Source organism: Ostrinia furnacalis, unplaced genomic scaffold, assembly GCF_004193835.3.
Source record: "Ostrinia furnacalis isolate ACB-3 unplaced genomic scaffold, ASM419383v2 OfSCF4624, whole genome shotgun sequence".
Lineage (NCBI taxonomy): Eukaryota > Metazoa > Arthropoda > Insecta > Lepidoptera > Crambidae > Ostrinia > Ostrinia furnacalis.
In genome coordinates, this window is record NW_021134863.1 from 49,497 (window position 1) to 69,464 (window position 19,968).

The following is a 19,968-nucleotide window of genomic DNA, read 5'->3' on the forward strand; positions in this document are numbered from 1 at the left end:
TTTAACATAAAAATGATGTTTTTTTTTAATTTTTCATAAAAAAACTAGACCGGTTTTGTTTTGTTTTGTAAATTTAAAAAGAAGCATAATTTCTTACTTTATTTTTTATGTTTCAAGTGTTTCTGAGAGATTTAAATAGGAGCTTTTGGTAAACTTTTTGATGTCAACTTTGCTAAATAAATGAATCCATCCGGACTCAGAAAACTAAAATAGCTATAATTTTTAATAGTAGGGATAAAATTAATGTTTTATTCCAGTGGATTTGTCAAAAACATTGATCATATTACTGCGCCCTAACGTGTCGGACACTGGTGACCGGAGATACTGTATAGTATATAATATATTTTAGTATGTTATTTAATAGTATTCGATTCTATTCGATAGCTTTGTATGAATGTACACGCAGCTTTAATTAAATATTATTGCATTGTGTTGCCATTATCCGTTAACCCTTTAGCTCGCCGCGAACACAAACACTACACTTGAACAGCGGCGAATATAGTTCCAAAATACTGGACTGTCCTGTCGATGACATTGACAGTGGGGCGCCACCGTCAATACCGGATCGCTGGTTCAGATTTTTGCCATGTTGGAAACCATATAGTTGAACGATGGTAGCGCCCCCCTGTCATTGAGTTTGGCGGGACAGTTCAGCGTGGGTCATCATCTATAGATGTGGAAGAAACGTGTGGGGCAGTGTGGAACCGTTGCTTCGTTCGTTCGTTCGTTCGCTGTCCGCTCAACTTAAACCGTGCTCGTCATTTGAGTGACTTGTAATTTGTACGCGAAACTAAGTTAGTTTTTGTTCAAAGACAGTGCTATGGATATCTTTCGTGTGAAAATGAAGATGAAATCGTTGCAGGTCGCAGTTATTTTGCTAGTTTATTTTAGCTTCAGCTCAGAAGGTGAGTTTAACCCACACGCATTAAAAACAAAGTATCGTTTTCCCAGAGACAGTCTTGGAAGTTGAGCCCTATTAAAACTTGGCTTTTACTCGGCGATGACGTAGGATCGTGAGATGTGTATGAAGAAATAATCAGTTTAACAATTAGCGTGGACTTAAGGCTGTTGTTCGAGTTTTCTCGAAGCCTAGCAACCTTACAAAATATTTCTAGGTCACGACTTGTTTTCTATAAAAAATTCTAAGTACTATCTGTAAGTAAATATGTTTTGGCTAGAGTACCACGAATCGCGCCACATACCTTGCACATTGCTTGCTCTTTTGTTTGCACAGCCTTCGTATCTGTAAAAGTCGTTATGGAATATTTCATAATTATTAGATTACCCCATTTTCTAGTATAAGTTCAAAACTAGTTATTTTGCAACTCAGTTTGTGAACTTTACATTTACCTCTAGGTGTAGTAAACATCTGTTACTTACTAAAGATGGTTCTAGATCCTATGATATTCAGATAATATAAGAAACATCTGTTTTATTCAAATTGTGTGTTCATCTTGCAGTTAAATTAAAAGTCAAAGTCATGCAAGGCAACTTTTTTAAAGTTTTAAACTAGTTTTAGTAATTCTCCAACTTATTGATATGATTCATTGATTTTTAATGCAATTCTTGGAATAGTGGAATACACATTCATAATGTGATTAACTGTGGTAAATTGCTGTGTGATTTTTCAATCATTTCCACATCTGGGTGTAAATTAAACACTACAGTATTTTTTTTTAGTGATTGTCTGTAGTTAGTATATTTCTTACATTATTTATTAACAGAAAAAAATAATTGCAACAAAGAATTAACTAAGACACCTATGTTAAAACTTTATGCCTTTATAACACACTATTTTTGATATGATTTTATCATTGTTTCGTGACACGGTGACAATCACTTCACCGCATTATCCTATCTTATCAAGGGTTATGTACTCCTACTAACATTTAACCCCATGCCCTTAGTGTTCGTAGAAATCATGTCATGACAGTTTCTCTTAAGTAAACATAATTCATTCATTATGAATCATCTGTGTTAGTTAACATGGCAATAAAAAAATAATGGAAAGAATATAATGAAAAGCATAAACTTACAAGCCTTAGAGGTGCAAGAGAAAATGATAAAGTTTTATTTCTCAAGAACTAAGTTTAATAGATGATAAACTCATTAATAATAGGTACCTTATCCTTAGACATTTTATATTTAATTTTTCATTGTATTCATTCATTTAAACTAATTTTAATAATGAATCTGAACATTCTAATCAGCTGGCATAACTTAATATCAAACTGCACCCACATTTTCTGTGAGCTGACATAAACATTAGCTGTAAAAATGTCCATCTAACTTACGCTGCTTCATTGATATTTAAATTATCTTTACGAGGGGTTGAGTCGATCATTCATTGGTTTAGTTAGATATGATGTCCGAAATATTGTCCAAAACGACCATCATCATATTTCATGATATAATCATAGTATTATAATGAAGGAAAGAGTATTTTACCCTTTTATCTTAGTTGTGGTAATTTAAATGATCCTTGATACTAATATTCTGTAAGACTAGTCTGGCCTGTTTTTAAAGTTAGTTTCTATTCATCTAATTTGTATAATCGTGGTCCTATAAATTTTTAAGCATTAATGGCTTAATGGTTTTTCACGATGTTCGTATATTTTACGGTATGACAAATCATTGGCTTCTCTCAGATACGTAATATTACGAAACTTCTCGTAAATTTCGTAAATCAATGAATTTGTGAAAAGCCGTGTAAAATCAGGTTTTAAAGATTAGCCTATTAGACACGCGCGGCGACTTTCCTAGACTAGAAAATAAATCTAGATCGGATTTCCATTAATTACTTAATTATTCGCCGCTAATACATATTGCAGCCGCTAAAACAGCTTTTAATGCTTTTTAGTTGTTTAAATTGGATTTTGTGTTATGAGGTCCAAGACAGCAAAATTACTCCAAATAGGTCATCTTTTCTCTATTATTTAAAGACTAATTTTATCAAGTATCAAGGAACTTCCCTGTTCCCACGTTCTGCTACAGAAGGGAACAGAACACGCCCATTTTTCATTAGAATAGAAAGTATTTATAGTTTTTTTTTATACTAATAGGAAACGATCTAAATGATGCACTATGTAGACTCAAACACAATAAAATGAATACATAAATGCAAAAATAATTTTTTTTCATCTAAGATTGATGCCATTGGTGCAGGCGGTTGTGGTTTCTACTGTCTCAGCTTTTGATGCTTTCCCGCCTTTTCATTGATCACTGCGCCATCAATGACTATCGGCACCTCGACAACATTGAATTCGTTGATAGGATTTGACGTAGGCAAGCCAATTTAGAAAATATAACCTTGTACTATCATTGAAATCGTCACGCTATCTTTCGTTTTAGTTTTACAATGCTTGAAACCAATATCCCAATATCTTCTGTTTTCTAGAACAATTGTTCGAGTCTGTCCAACGGGGTTCGTCGAGATGGCGAGAATTTAACATTGAATTCGGTTACAAACACGACCGTTTGTTTTAATTATTATAATCTAGCTATAAAAGATAAGACTAATGAAACGGTTACTGAAGGTCAGGCTTGCAATCAGACTCAGTTATAACTAAAGCTCATAATTACATTTTGTTACACAAATCGTGTTTTTGGATCGAAAGGCTATGCAGTTCCCGTGACAGTAGTGTTTATTTACTGAAAGGATCATAGTATAGTCAGATAACTATTTTTGCTCCCTTTATTGATGACGACGAGCATCCATTGTACTTTACCGGAACGGAACCCTAGTTGGTTGGTAATCTTCATCAAGTTTTTCATTTTAACTAGCTAGTAAGCATGTACTTACTGGATAACTATCAATTAACCCATCCAGTCCGCTTAGAACATTGTTTCCGAATGGGTAATAGCTTCGTTAACACGTCACATGCTCACAGCTCTTAATTATTGTGGTTGGGTTACCGCTCTATACATGCCATGTGCAGGCAGCACATCAACCTAAACCCAGTGTTGTCTTACCCCTTTGCAATACGGGCTATTTTGCAACAAAAATGTGTATAGTCAGATGTGTCTGTACATAATGTGTTCTCGGAACTACGCCCGTGACAATGCGTTGTTACGAAATGTTGGGCCCTTGTGTATCAAAACATAAATGGTTACGCATTGATGAGGCTACGCACCAATTGTCGTATTGACTGGCCTTTGTTCCCTATTTTACTCAGGAATGAAGATACACGCATCAAATCTAAAATAACTCAAAGGTGACTGACTGACATAGTGATCTATCAACGCATAGCCCAAACCACTGGACGGATCTGGCTGAAATTTGGCATACAGGTGGCTGTTATGACGTAGGCATCCGCTAAGAAAGGATTTTACGAAACTCCACCACTAAGGGGGTAAAACGGGATCCACGCGCACGAAGTCTTTTATAATTATGTAGTTGTGTAGGCAGAGGATTTAACTCTCGGGCACTAAAAGAACAAACTACAGCTCTTATCTATGGACTTTTAAGGTAATTATGTAATTAAGCTAACTAAGAACTGATAAAGAACTGTCATAGAGATACTTCATGATGTTATACTGCCTCGCATTGCAATCTAGTTTTATTCTCAGATCATAGAATGATCTGAGGTTTTATTCAACGGGGATGTAGTCAGACCTATATTAATATTACTCATCAACAGCCCTTTACAGTCCACTGCTGGACTATGAGCCTCCTCCACTATAGTGGAGGGTTTTGCCATAATCTCCACGCTTAGCAGGCGGGTTGGAGATCGCAGTTTAAAAGATTGATGTTTTTCAGAGAGCGCTGCTGCCCATTCTCTGTTTGATGTGTAGTAGTCCCTAAGTCGCATCTTACGACACCCGCGGGAAGAGTAGGGGTTGGTGACAAATGTATTCTACTCTGCCGTCACCACACGGCGATTAATATTACTAATGTTAGTCTTTTCGTTTGCGCGGACTATATTTTCTGCGGGTTATCGTACTTCCCATCAATATGGAACGAAAACAAGATCACTAAAACAAAAATTCCACTGCAATCTATGTCAGACGACAGACTCCTCGTCGGATGTAGCAGCATGAAGCCAACCATGCATAGCATCATCACAAATTTAGAAAGCATTCACATCAGAATCTGTCACCGTTATAACATGGCGAAAACTTAATTGGAATCGAAATCTAGTTTGACTGGTCTACATTTTAGATCTCATGATTATGTTGGTTAAAGTAGCTATTTGAGTCGAGCGCCAATGCCCAGTCAAGGTATGGTAGTCCCTGCCTGTTTATATGAATTCATACGCCCGTATTCACAAACTATGCTTGGTTAAGTGAAGCAGCAAATCGAACGCACAGCGCTTTGCAGTTGCTTCTCGACACTCTAGCAGCGGTATAGTTGTTCCGGGGCGGTGAGCAAAGTAAATCTGAGACATGAATAGTGCTTTATATTCGTGCTTGTTATAGAGTCTTAAGGCTTTCCGACTTATTTTCCTTATGGGCTTTACGCCAAGAGCATCCGTCTGGTTCGACCTTTAAGGTGGTTACTTAAACCGCGACATTACAAGTTCATAAAAATAAAACAACATAATGGAGACGGTTTCGTTCGATATCTTTACGACCTTAACATACGCATTACATACATACGTTTGAAAACTAAGTATCGAAACCAGTATCACCAGTATTGCAATAAAGACAAAAAGTCCAGTCTGGGGGACGCATCTAGAAAAGTACAAAGAATTTTCAGTTCATTATTTCCCAAACTTAGCTTCACAATAACAAAGCTTTTGTCCCAAATTTTACCAGGATTATACATGTATCGGATACCTTAAATTTATCTGTAATAATGACCATCTATTTTCTTTCAGATATAGATAACTTATCGGTACCCCCAAAGAAAAGAATCTCGTACTTATCGAACTTGTACATACCTCCACTTATCAGTAGCAAATCGCGACCCATTAAGGGCTCTGATAAGGGAAAGTTTTTGTATTGAGTCACTTAATGTAGGTAGGTACTTCAGACTGGTTGCCCGTTATCTAGTGTCCACACAGTAGCTAAGTAGGGGGCGTTTCTGGTGATTGTTGGATGAATTATCGCTTACAGATAACTATTTCTGGAGTCGTAGACATCACATTTTTGATATTGTCTCAAGTTTTTTAGGAACTTGCGTGTTCACCTAATGGCAAAGTGTGACCTTTGAACGTCATAATTATCGGCCATACCAACTTGTAACTTTACCGCCACTGCTGGAAATGGTTCTTCCCTCTCGATTCCATCTCGAGATAAATACACTGGCTTGAACCAATTCTTGAGTTATACTTACTTGAGTTTAGATTCATAACCGAAAATTGAAGGATGTTGGGAACCGGTAGGTGGACCAACCTCTTTTGATATTTTTTTCTATGTTTTTATACTTTTACTCTTTTTGATACCTTTTGTTTTTAGTTTGGAAGTACATAATTATGTTTTGATAGCCATCTGGGCATTTAACACAGAAATACATCTTTATTTTAAACCGAAGATATTTTCTTATTTCCGCACGCCCGAGCGGCTGTATCTCAGTTTGTTTAGCCTTCGGGCATAAAATTGAGACTTTGACAAAGTGAGAAACCATATATTTGCCTAGCGTGTTGTTAAGTTTGTTAACTCATAATATTTCGCTAGCTATCACTTATCTGAGACTAAATTGTTAAGTTACAACTTTGCATTCTTGCAAAAACTGGTGTAAGTTTTTTGTTGATGCAAAAAAAGTTGATTATTTGAAATGCGTCAACAATAAAACCTGATTGCGTTGGATTCTTATGTTGTTTTCCTGTTTAGTACACAGTTGAAGTTGATGGAGTAGGTCCAGTCTTAAATGTGCTTAGGTACACAACGATTAGATTTGTATCTCTTAATTTAAAAATATGTAATATGGCATTCTTTGATAAAACAAAATATACTATTGCCATTTTAAATAACTAAATAGTTACACTATTCCAGTTAAATATCTTTTGTGTATTTTTAAAGTATGCGCTAATGTTTTGTGACCGACTCAAAAAGGCCACCAAAGCATATTTAATATAATATTTTTTATTTATTTTTAACTGACATCATACCATACATTTCCTGTATCTAACATCTTGAAATGACACTTTGCACTGCCACTGACTGAGTTTGTTTTGTTTGCTACTTCTTAGCTTTGTGGAACTCGAGAATATTTTCGATATCATTAGGTAGACCACTTTCTCCGAAACCCAATTTAGCCTCATTTTGCTGAATTAGATACCTTATTACCTTTTAATAAAGTTTAATCATCTAAAGCCCGGTCTGTGACCACGTCGAATTGTTAGCAACATAATTACGCGCGAGCGATAAAGTCAAAGTCAAAATTTCTTTATTTGTTTAGACTAATAAATAGTTCTTACAAATCGTCATAAAATATGCTCTTAAGGAGCCTCTACATGTCTCATAATCTTTTTACCCTACCAGCGCTTCGAGACCAACATTTGGCAAGTGCTGAGAAGAAGCGCCGCAACAAACTCAGTCACCACTGTCTGCCGGTTAATATAAATAAATAGAAATAGTAGTAGTAGGTACATTCGATTCAGGAGCAGTTCACTGAATTTACCATGCATTCTTGTATGGTGTTTCATAAGAATGGGTAGGTATACAAGATTGCGTGGTATATTAAACAAGGTAGTGACGTGCTAATATCTAGACTTACATATTAAGGTACTAGTAGAAATGACTCGCATACATAAATTTGAATAACTTGGATTGACCAGTCCCCGAAAGCAGCGCCTGTTCACAGACATGACGAGTGAACCAGCCATCGCTTCACTCGACCATATTAGAGGGAATGTAACGACCCGCCTCACTACGCCACCACCCCAGAGACATTTTAGTGAGAATGACAATTCCAAGTTATCTCTTTAAAAAAAANATAAATAGAATACAGTTTAAGATGTATTGTGAAGCGGCCGTGAGAATGCCAATTTCTTTAAACAATTCTCTAAGGGACGCTCTTGCTTTCATTTTATACAAGTATCTTATCGCACGTTTTTGCAAAATAAATATTGTTTCAAAATCTGCAGCTTTGCCCCATAGCATGATTCCATATGACATTAGGCTATGAAAGTAGCTAAAGTAGACTAAGCGAGCTGTTGAAACATCGGTTAATGACCGTAATATCGGTTAATTAGTGCCTTTATAAGGATGGGTAGCTTGGAGTCATTGGACAAAATTCTACGTCAGGGATGGCGAACCGGGGAGGATGATGGAAGGATGGCAAACCTTATGTAGCAACGTGCCACTTTTCAAAAACAATTTTGATGTAGTCGTAGACGTGCCACTTAAAATGCTATCAATGAGGGAGCATCGTACAAGTGGCCCCACTGGCGAATGACAGCATTATAGCACCTTACCCTACAATGGCGCCAACTGATGTGGCACAATACAATAGAGAGGGTTCAAAACAATTATTTGCTATTTTATTTCATAGTGAATTTTGGGGTCATTGGTGGAGTGCCCTAAATATTGTGGCGCGTGCCATCAATGGCACGCGTGCCATTGGTTCGCCATCCCTGTTCTACGTGCTCACAGACCAGACTATATCCAACGTCTTACTTTTTTAAAAGATAAGCTTACCGTGTCCATGTACACTGTGGGATCTGGCGTTAATCGTTGCAATTGGAAGAAGTTTTTAGTGTCACAGATCAGGAATCTAATTAGTGCCTTTCGAAGGTTGGTGGAAGGTCAGCCCTTGGTGTGGTATGGAGGACAGTTACCTCTGGAACTTTATTAAAAGTCACATAGGTCTTTTGCTTAGCTATATCTGTCTGTATGTAGCTAACTGATCTTCAACTGTCAATTGCTTAACGAACTCCGAAAATCAATAAAAATATTGAGTGTTGATGTATAAATTGGGACAACGTTCACGGTAATTTGATACCAATTAATCAATGGTTCAACTGTTTATGCGTGTACGTAATAGACAGAATTGCAGGCATTTTATATTGGTATAGAATTTATCATTGAACAGTAGTATCAATATCGCTCGCTCGTGCGCGAACAGAAGTACGTATTTACGTCCAATGTCATAATATATTGACCAGATAAGAAGTGTACAGTACACGTCAAATAAAAAAGATATATATGTTTGCTTGGAGTCTCATTGACAAGTTGTCTACGATTAATAAACTACATATACCTATGTAGTTCTTTATGCTTAGGTATTGATAGGTAAAACATTTATTCCGAATGACTGTCATATTACGTCAAGTGAACACACTATAGGAAGTTTAAATGAGATACAGTGTTGTTAACTCCACTAATAATATACTTTTTAAAATTCCCAGCCCTATTTCACTCTTAGGTCACTAATACATTCTTGATATTTGATTCTCACAAGTTCAGAATGAAATAAACAAAAAAACATGACCCACGTTTCTGCAGTAGGGTAAAAATTGTTCTCATGGTGTTAAATTGCAATTCGCAAACAAGAAACAAATGCTATTGTTGCAATGAGCAAAAAACGGCATCAAATTGTTTTTAAATTACTATTGTATTCGATTCCTAGCTAAATTGCCCATCCGACGAAATTAAATATCAAACGTAGGTACTTACATGTAACTAAAGTTGTGAAGTTTACAATATACCTAAACGTAAAAATTCCCTTTTTATCAAGTCAGTAAAAATTATAATCATAATATTAATTAAGTTGAAATCTCATTAGTTTATTAAATATCAATTTGTGTACTATAAATAAAATATGTTTTTAAAATGTTACACTTAATAGGCGCTTTAATTGTAAAATATTTATAACTCCATCATCATCATCAAGATGGTATCTTAAAAAGTTTCACGCATTTTATAAGAAATCCCATGAAGTCTAACGTCAAACGAAATACCGTATGAAAATATTATGAATGCTGCATGAATCATTAGTGACTGAGTTTCTTGCGCTGCTTCTTCTCAGCACTGGTCCATTTAAGTATTGTCCTGAAGGTAGTGGTAGGGTTAATACTGGGACGTATAAAAGTGCTTTTTTAAAGCCTATTTGCAGAAATAAATGAGTTTTTATGAGTACAATACCACGACTCTGGTTAGATAAGCGCAGCTCCTGAAGGGAATCGAACCCGCGACTGCCTCCTAGTGCCCCTGGTCGATACCAGTACACTGAACGGTTATTTCCTGCATTTCAATTAAAAATAATCATGAGTGACCGGCTTAATAGGTGGCTGACATAGACATCCTCAACAATTTGTCAGTCTCCGGGCCGGTTTCCACCAAAGCACTTCTCCGCTCTGATCCGCTTCGCTCCGCCTTGGTGGAAACCAGGGTGGAAAAAAAACATGTTTTTTTATTTTAATCAAAATAATCAGATTTTTTTATTAATTTGATTTTTATTACATTTTGCGATCATTTCTTTAGTTTTTGGTACGGAAAATATTTGTATTTTGTATTATTTACGTAGACTTGATGTATAGAGCTGGAAAAACCGCCAAAAAAAATGTATGTGGTTATCTATAAGCTGCAATTATGATTGTATGGAAAAAGTATTTTTTTTCAGATTCTCCATACAAAACGACAATTTCATACCTATGTATTAACATTGTTTTCGAACATTACAGTTGAATAATATAAATAAACTCCCAGCCTTTCATTAATTCCAATTTCGGTCATTGGTTTAAATCAGTGATTTTTATTTTAAAAAATCATGTAATAAAAATCTAGATTTAAATCATGCAACCCTGGTGGAAACCGAGTCTTACTAAGCTGCCTTTTACTAGCGTGTGTTTAGGGTAAAATGTGGGTAGACGCTAATTTTAGAACTTCAAGTGGGAAGGTCGTTCAGGATGTATATTTATAAATCAATTAAAATGGCATCATTTTAATAATGAAAGACATTTGAGTAAAAAATTCATGACGGCTAAACACCGAGGCGTCTTATCTTTTTGTAATACGGGAGAATTTGCAATAAATATGTATAGTCTGATGTGCAGTCGTTTCCACACGTATTTATTAGTTCATTAGAATTTCAATTCATATCATCATGCGCATAGGAAGTATTATGCGAATTGGGAAAATAAATATTTGTATGCGATTCAAAATTCGGATTGGCCAAAATTACAACTCCTGTTTTTTCTATGGCCATTTCATTTTTATCCTAAGAATAAAAATGTGACATGGTACCCGGAACAGTAAAATGATACATGTCAAATTAATTAACTAGATTGCATGATTTTGTATTATCCTTGTCGTATCCCGATGGCGGAAGTCGGTAATGTTAACGTAGGGCTATTATTATTATTTTACTAATCTATATATACAGGGTGGCCAAAACAGTGAGGTCTAAAAGAAAAATTTAGATTCCTTACATCAAGGTGTACCTAAATCACCCCCATGTATATAATACGATTGTGCTTAGTTTAGGAGATAGAGTTAATTTTGTGATATTTAAAAATTTTATGACCTAGTAGGCTTTAAACATTTTTATCTTTTTTTTGGGTTGACTTTTTTCGGATTTCTTTTTTTAGACAGATTTGTTATTAATTGCAGATGTTTGAAAAAAATAATCATCTTCCTATCTTTGATTCAAGATATAAAAGTTTTGCTAGAAACATTAAAATTATGCTTTTATCAGAACACTATCAAATTTTCAACTTAAAAGTTTAAGTAAAAAAAAGAACTTCCATAGGTCCAAAACCATTTTAAAAACTGCGCCGTTTCCTGAACATTCATAATAATACAAAAAAACATGTACTTAATAGGCCACTATTTCCTGTAATCGGTCCACTAAAGTGGTAAGTCGGAGATTCCGTTACATGTTTTTGACTTTCTTAGAGTGAATTAATATTGGGAATCCTCTAAGTTTACATTACGTAGAACAGATTTAGAGCAGTAACTGGACAGAACATGTTTTTATTCTCAACGAGGAAGCTCTTGCCCTTCATCACACCTGGTGGAAACTGATGATTAGGCTGAAGGTGGAAGGGAACTTCAACTACAGAGGAACTATGGCTTCCTACCTCCAAATGCCGGAATACAGTAATGCTTTTAACATTATTGTTATAGTGACAGACTTAGGAAAATAGAGTTGCTAGCCAGGCAGACTTAGATCAAACCCTACCACCAACCAAACCGAGCAGAAAATTTCACCTCCACTGGGAATCAAACCCGGGACCTCTGAAGCTTACCTCTTACCACTTGAAGACAGAGGCAGTTGTTACATTTTACTATTACCCTTGAAATACCTACTACAGTGAGAAGAAGAAGGAGGGATATTTGGTTTATGTTCATTAAAACTTACTTAAAATAACAATGTGTTCCGGAATTTGGAGGTAGGAAGCCATAGTTCCTCTGTAGTTGAAGTTCCCTTCCACCTTCAGCCTAATCATCAGTTTCCACCAGGTGTGATGAAGGGCAAGACCTTCCTTGTTGAGAATAAAAACATGTTCTATCCAGTTACTGCTCTAAATCTGTTCTACGTAATGTAAACTTAGAGGATTCCCAATATTAATTCACTCCAAGAAAGTCAAAAACATGTAACAGAATCTCCGACTTACCACTTTAGTGGACCGATTACAGGAAATAGTGGCCCATTAAGTACATGTTTTTTTGTATTATTATGAATGTTCAGGAAACGGCGCAGTTTTTAAAATGGTTTTGGACCTATGGAAGTTCTTTTTTTTACTTAAACTTTTAAGTTGAAAATTTGATAGTGTTCTGATAAAAGCATAATTTTAATGTTTCTAGCAAAACTTTTGTACCTTGGATCAAAGATAGGAAGGTGATTATTTTTTTCAAACATCTGCAATTAATAACGAATCTGTCGAAAAAAAGAAATCTGAGAAAAGTCACCCCAAAAAAAAGATAAAAATGTTTAAAGCCTACTAGGTCACAAAATTTTAAAATATCACAAAATTAACTCTATCTCCTAAACTAAGCACAATCGTATTACATACATGGGGGTGATTTAGGTACACCTTGATGTAAGGAATCTAAATTTTTCTTTTAGACCTCACTGTTTTGGCCACCCTGTATAAAAGAAAGTCGTGTTAGTTACTCCACTTATAACTCAAGAAAATTGTCAGGGAGGTAGTTTAGAGCCAGGAGAAGGACATAGGATACTTTTTATCCCGTTCGAAATAAAAAAAAAGTCTGCTTATTTATTGCCATTAAGGCGGAATAAAGTTCGCCGGGTCAGCTAGTTAAAAAATAAATAGTCAATTGGAAAAAAGCGGTGTCTGTCTAATTATTTTTCAGCGATACTATTTAGAATAATTACAATGCGAGGTTTAGACGCAATAAAACTTGCAGAAGTTGACTTCCGCAAGCTGTTAACCACAAATAGCTGTGGCAAGCCAACTTCTGCAAGATTTACATAGTGATGTGATTATAGCTTCTGCAAGTGTCATTTGCTAGTCTAATCCTCGCTCAAGTTGAATAATATCACCTAAACTAGCTGTGCCCGCGACTTCGTACGCGTGAAAACCCGTTTTCGCACATATTTCATTATTGCTCTGCTCCTATTGATCGTAGCGTGATGTTGTATAGCCTATAGCCTTCCTCGATAAATGCGCTATCTAACACTGAAAGAATTTTTCAAATCGGACCAGTAATTCCGGAGATTAGCGCGTTCAAGTAAACAAACAAACAAACTCTTCAGCTTTATAATACTCGTATTAGAATTTATCTCGTTAACCTAAAGCGGTTAACAATAAAACATGTCAACGCTATAATACGGGTTTGACGCTCGTGAGAATCGGGCCTAATTGTCTTTATTCATGCAAGTGGGGCATTAATTTAAACACTATAACATCACTATTTAATTGTTGCACGACATGCCATTACTCATTTGTATTTACTCTGCAATCAATGACAATCGAGTAGACTTTAATAGGCTTTCTTTGTCATCAAAAACATCTTTATTTTCAACATTTTTATTCCCAGTTTCTGATGAATTCGCGGTCATGTAACAATAGATACTTATCTAACAAACAAAACTAGTTAATAAGATACCCTTCATAATGACCCACCTACCCTAGTACCAAGGTATTTCTATCCAAAACCTGAGAAGCGCAAAGTTTATTTTATTGGACAGATAACTTCCCAGTCATCAGGGACTATTATACTATGTGTATGAGAAATTATGTTTTATCTAGGTATACTTATGTACTTCCATAATAATATTTATCATTATTTTATTTTATTTATTTTATTTTATTTATTAGGACAACCAACAAGACAAACACGCATACATGAAATAACTATAACTAATAGTGCTCAAAACTAAGTGCTGTCTTAATTAAAGGCTGCCACGGCATGCAATGTGGGCAGTTGCAAATATAAAAACTAAGAGATAGTAGGTAACACAGTGAAAAAATGAAATGTAATGAACATTATGAATAAATTTCTATTACATTATTTACGTATTTGCTGTAGCTGTAAGGGATTATAAATGCAATAAGCTTAAATGCGCCTTTGTTAAAATCTAATGAATGAAAATTCAAATTACGTAGTAACGTACGAGTACCACGGCGCATTTTCCACATGAGTGCATGCAGCAGTGGACAAAAGCTAATAAATATGCTGTAGTCAGGTATCACAATGAGTACGTGACTGAGGTAGGCTTAGCTGTCCGGTATTTACGCGGTGCGATTTATATTTCGCCGTAAACGTAAATGGAGGTCAATAAGTATGTATTAGTTATTTATCGATTATTCAAAGCCATCAAAATGTTATGAGATTGATTTTTTTTTTATTTGAAGCTGACTATACCAGAGATTGATATTACGTAAGACATGATTGGTTGGTATTCCATGACATTGATTACTGTCTGTATTTGCAGGGCTTTGCCAATTCATTCATTTTGTCAGAAGAGCAAAGATAAGGCTCTTTTTCTAAAGCTCAGTCACGATTAGTTCCTTCAATACTGTGATGATAGCAACTGTGATGGTGTCGATGATTTAATAGAAATCATTAATTCTTTGTCATTCATGGACTCAAATTGTTTAGCCAATATCAACTAAAAAGTAAATATTTTTCGTTTTGTTTTTAGACAGATTATGTAAAATATTTTTGGATAAAGCGATTGTGGAGCGAGAGAGCAGGAGTGAAGTCAAACTCTATTACACAAATTGTCGTGAAGAAAGACATTTGTATATTTTTTTAACCTTTAAAAATTGATTTTTGAAGGAGAATCTAAATTAGGACGAACAAGAGCTTCGTTTGTTGAAAGGGTTTTATTTTAAAATGTAACAAAACCAAGGATTCAAAAGGTAAATCGTGTCGCAAGATGTAAAGCCCCCAAAAACGTGCCTTTAGTTGACAGGAAAATTCTCAGATCATAGAAGGGAATAGATGTGAAACGGGGGCGTGGCGCGTGTCTCCGCGATATGCCCAGAAACGAACATCGCCCGCGACGCCAGGTTAGTCGCGATTCAGTCGTACTGAGGAAATGTTCTCCGATATTGTTGGATAATGCGTCGTAACGTGCAATAACATAAGTGAAACGAAGAACTACAGGAACAATGAAGTCATTTACCACATGTAAGTATTGCAAATCCATTGGTATTTTGCTTATAAATAAAAAAAACTAAACATTTTTACGAACGAATTCAGTGCCGTGACATTTACTGCGATATCGAAATTAGTGGTGATAAAAATTCAAACACGTTGTACATTGACGATTTAGTTAGCAACCACTTTATGTCATGCGTAACTACTGCGCAATGTATTTTATTTCTTCCGATATCCACTGACGCGTGAAAATACACAGTACGGCCGCATGTGCCGGTCGTAACATAGTGCAGGGCTCGTGTTCTAATACGGTTTCCTATTATCGATAAATAGAAGTAAATTATTATTTTCTATTTTCTAATTTTGAATGAAAAAATCATGAGTTGCTTGCGATTTTTAAGTTTTTACAAAAACAATAACAATAGTAGAAGGGATTAGTAACTGTCAACTATGTAATTACTATAAGAGCTAGTTGAAAGCCTAATATAGGCATTATTTTTGATAAACATAGGCGGTACGAATTTCGCCATAATTAAAAAGTTAATGCGCGATAGTAGTTAATAATAATTACAGTGATCCTGTTATTATTATTAAAGTAAATAATAATATATTACCAATATTGTAAATACTGGTAAAAATCGCAAGTACCTACTTAACCCATGACTTTTCATACAAACTTTGTCAGTCTATAACTTCTATACTCCATCGATAACGACATTGAGCTTTGGTTGGGGTAAATTAATATAAGGTAACTTCATTTAGTCCCAATAATTGATTCTGAGTTTTTCGTCCATACAAAATGGAACTGACTCCTTTATGCAAAAATCGTTAAAGAACATAATAATAACGTATAATAATAAAAAGGTTTTCATACAAGCATTTTTTAAACCAATTTCGAGCCTTGCCCCCAGGATTTAAAGTATCGATATCTTATCGACTCCATTTTATCTTTCTTCTCTCTAATTGCTTTTTTCAAAGTGTGCGTCACGTCACGCGGCCATTGATTGGCCATAAGGCACGCCTTCTGGCCAATCACAGCACTTTTAAGCCGGTTGCACATGTTGTCGTAGACTCTCAGTCGCTTTGTTTTTACACAGTTGAATGTGTGTGTGGGAGCTGTGGTGGGGGAAATGTGGGGACACTAGTTCTCGTGGTAGTTACGCGCGACTTCATATCTATTCTCTTTCTATGATCTGAGGGAAAATTAGAGGCCACGCGCCTTGGTAAGGTTAGAAGTTGACGTTACCGTCGCCATTGCAGTATTGGTCGCCATTGCAGTATTGGTCGCCATTTGCCACCCACCAAATTGGACGATTCGCCGAATTGTTTTTCTTCAACGATTGACGTTGGGGGGCATCCCCATTCCCCATTCCTGTATTAATTGGTCACTACAATAACCCACTCGGATGATAAACGAAATTGTTTTTCTTCAATCGATTGACGTTTAATTACGTGTATTGTAAAAAAAAATTCTCGATCCCAACTAATATTATAAATGCGAAAGTAACTCTGTCTGTCTGTCTGTTACGCTTTCCCGCTTAAACCTCGCAACCGATTTTGATGAAATTTGGCATAGAGATAGTTTGAGTCCCGGGAAAGAACATAGGATAGTTTTTATCCCGGTTTTTGAAACAGGGACGCGCGCGATAAAGTTTTTCTGTGACAGACAAAATTCCACGCGGGCGAAGCCGCGGGCGGAAAGCTAGTGATTTTATATTTGTATGAGATTGCGTCCATTTTGTTCTAGTTTACGGTCTACCTAGGCCCCAATAGAAATAAGATGCACTCATTGTGTATCAAAAAATAAAACTGTTCCAATTCGACCTTTGAAGTGTTAATATCTGTTGAAGAAAGTGTCACAGCGAGAATTCACTTTATTTTTAGAGCAAACCGTGTGAACTCGTCGCTCACTCGCTGCACTAAATATAAACTTAGTTGTAAAAGTAAAAATACGAATATTCACGCAGAGACTTCGTCGTGCTCCCGTTAAATAAACGCTACCTACATAACAACGTACACCGATCGTTTGCCAGTCAATCGGCCAGTTAACGAAGACCTCTGTTTATGTGGAACTGGGTCCATTATCGAGGTCTTTGCACTGGACTCTGGAGGGAAGTTGAACCCTAACTTCGAATTCCTAAGTAGGTACATCTGATTACAATTAAACTTTCCCCGGGGACAACCTTGACCTTCACTGGTTGGGTTTTTATTGGCAATCAAGCTGTAGATCCTGGCTACACAGGAGTTGCAGCGGTGGGAATGAGAGGTGAGAATACTGCCGTACCGAGGTCAAACTACGAGTATATTTACTGATCTGAATAAAATGTAAGAAAAAATAAAACTTTAATAATTTTCTAATAATTTGGGTTACCAAAATAAAATCTTTTCTTAGCTGAGGATTTCTGTGATAAGATTGATGAAGGCATACGGGAAAATCCCGACAATTATGTTTTCTACACTAATATTATAAAGAGGAAATCTTTGTTTGTTTGTTTGTAATGAATAGGCTCAAAAACTACTGGACCGTTTTTAAAAATTCTTTCACCATTCGAAAGCTACATTATCCACGAGTAACATAGGCTAAATTTTATTTTGGAAAAAAATAGGGTTCTGTAAAATATGTAGATAATGTAGCCCACGCGCGCGAAGCCGCGGGCGGAAAGCTAGTGTGATAATAAAATTATTATTTATCGGTCTTCCTCAAATTGATTCAGAGAAGTCACATTCTCTCTTTATCTTATGAATGTTTATGATCTCATTTGGTCAATCCCTGACGCTGTATTTTCGAGGCTATCTATCTCTCTTACTCATAGCGTGATTCTAACACGTGCGACAGTGATGATGGGAACCAAAATACAGACATAAAAACTTTTTTACTACTATGTTTGTATGATTTATTGTTATAAGTAGGTAGGTACTTTTTGTGTGACAACGGGTATTGAACACCGAATTTTCAAAACATAGATTAACATTATTATGGAGGCTTCCGGCGACTGGGACTGCAATTAACTAGAACCGCGGTCCAATCGCAGGTCCCGTAAAAAATAAATAATTTTCTTCTGGCGACTGGGACCACTCAAATTTTAGTACTGTACCGATTTTAGCTTGAATATTTTTTCCTAAGTTATCTATGAGTGGTCCTAGTCGCTGGAAGAAAAATATTAAATTGTTATTGATCCAGCGACTGGGACCGCGGTCCCAGTTAATTGCGGTCCTAGTAGCCAGAAACCTCATATGTTTCATCTCGTATCGTTTACTGTTACTTCGATAGAATAGACAGAGGCATCAACGACCCGATGTTTGCGCGACACCATTTTGTCCTTTTGTTCAGTGTTTTGCGTAGTTACTAGGGCATTACACTTACCGTCATACTTGAGTATTCCAACTCTGAACAAAGCACCGCTCTTTTGATATTCGTTTGTGATTTCTTTGATTAAATTTTCTATGTACAATAGGGCTGTTTCCTGGGTAAAAAAGTAAGAGTTTTAATTAGTCCGTCAGTTAGCTTATCAAAAACTACTCGACACGTATTTTTCACTTTTTAAAACTAATGAAAATGTAAAGAGATAAATCGTGCCAAAGTTCTAAAGAAAAGGCCGGTGACGTCAGTGAGTGCGTAAAAGTGCAGCACTTTGTGACGTCGCGCGGAACTTCAACGCACTATAATTTGTTTGATTGACAATTAAAGATATACGTGTCCAATATTTTTAATTTTAAACATGACGGACTAAAAAAAATTTTTTAGGAAACTAGCCTATTGTACAGTATTAAGAGTACTTTTCCTTCAGGTGGCATTACAAAAATCCATCCTGTATAGTTTAGAACTGAACTATATCCTCTTGAAACTACAAACTGGAACAGGCTGGTATTGGTGAACTTGCACATATAACCTACAAACTACAAAGTTACAAACGATACGACTTAGGAACTTTTGAGACGTGACTTCAGCTGCTCCACTCGCTCGATGTACGTACCTACTTCTCGATTGTATCAAAGTAACTAATATACGAGTAGCAACAATCCAATAACCATGGTTATTGTGACGAGTGTTGATTGATGTAGTAACGCATACACACGACACTGTTCGTTACGTTTACAGTTCTATTATCGTCCCTACATACTACTTTTTGTAACCTGTCAAGCAAACTAAGCCGTAATTCAATGAGCATGGAGTTCATGATGATTTTGGCTCGTTGTTTAGCTTCAAGTAAATGGCTGCGATTTGTCGCATTTTAATTATAAGGATCCAGCAATCTACACATAGTATAGTAGTTTATTTTTTAACGAAATTAGCATATTCGTAAATTATATTATCATTTTCGGAAAAATATCTATTTAGTTAGGAAAATAGTAACACATTTACAAAAAACTTAAGAAAATGTCTAGGACTTGCATATCTGAATTTGAGGGTTGGCTACTGACATCAAAACCATATTTGGCCTACAGAAATATTACTGTCTTGGTACCTCATGACCTACAGAGCGCGTGTTCTTAAAAGCAGATGACTGT

At 35.8% G+C, this 19,968-nt stretch overlaps 1 protein-coding gene across 1 annotated transcript in view; it reads left to right on the forward strand.

The window, feature by feature from the left end:
* Nucleotides 1-679: 679 nt before the first annotated feature.
* LOC114359708 (uncharacterized) overlaps nt 680-19,968 on the forward strand; it is a gene marked incomplete at its 3' end in the record, with an annotated part of 53,027 nt that continues 33,738 nt past the window's right edge. Inside the window, exon 1 of the mRNA XM_028314191.1 lies at nt 680-905. Within this exon, the coding sequence (XP_028169992.1) occupies nt 821-905 (85 nt within the window). The remainder of the gene's footprint in view (nt 906-19,968) is intronic.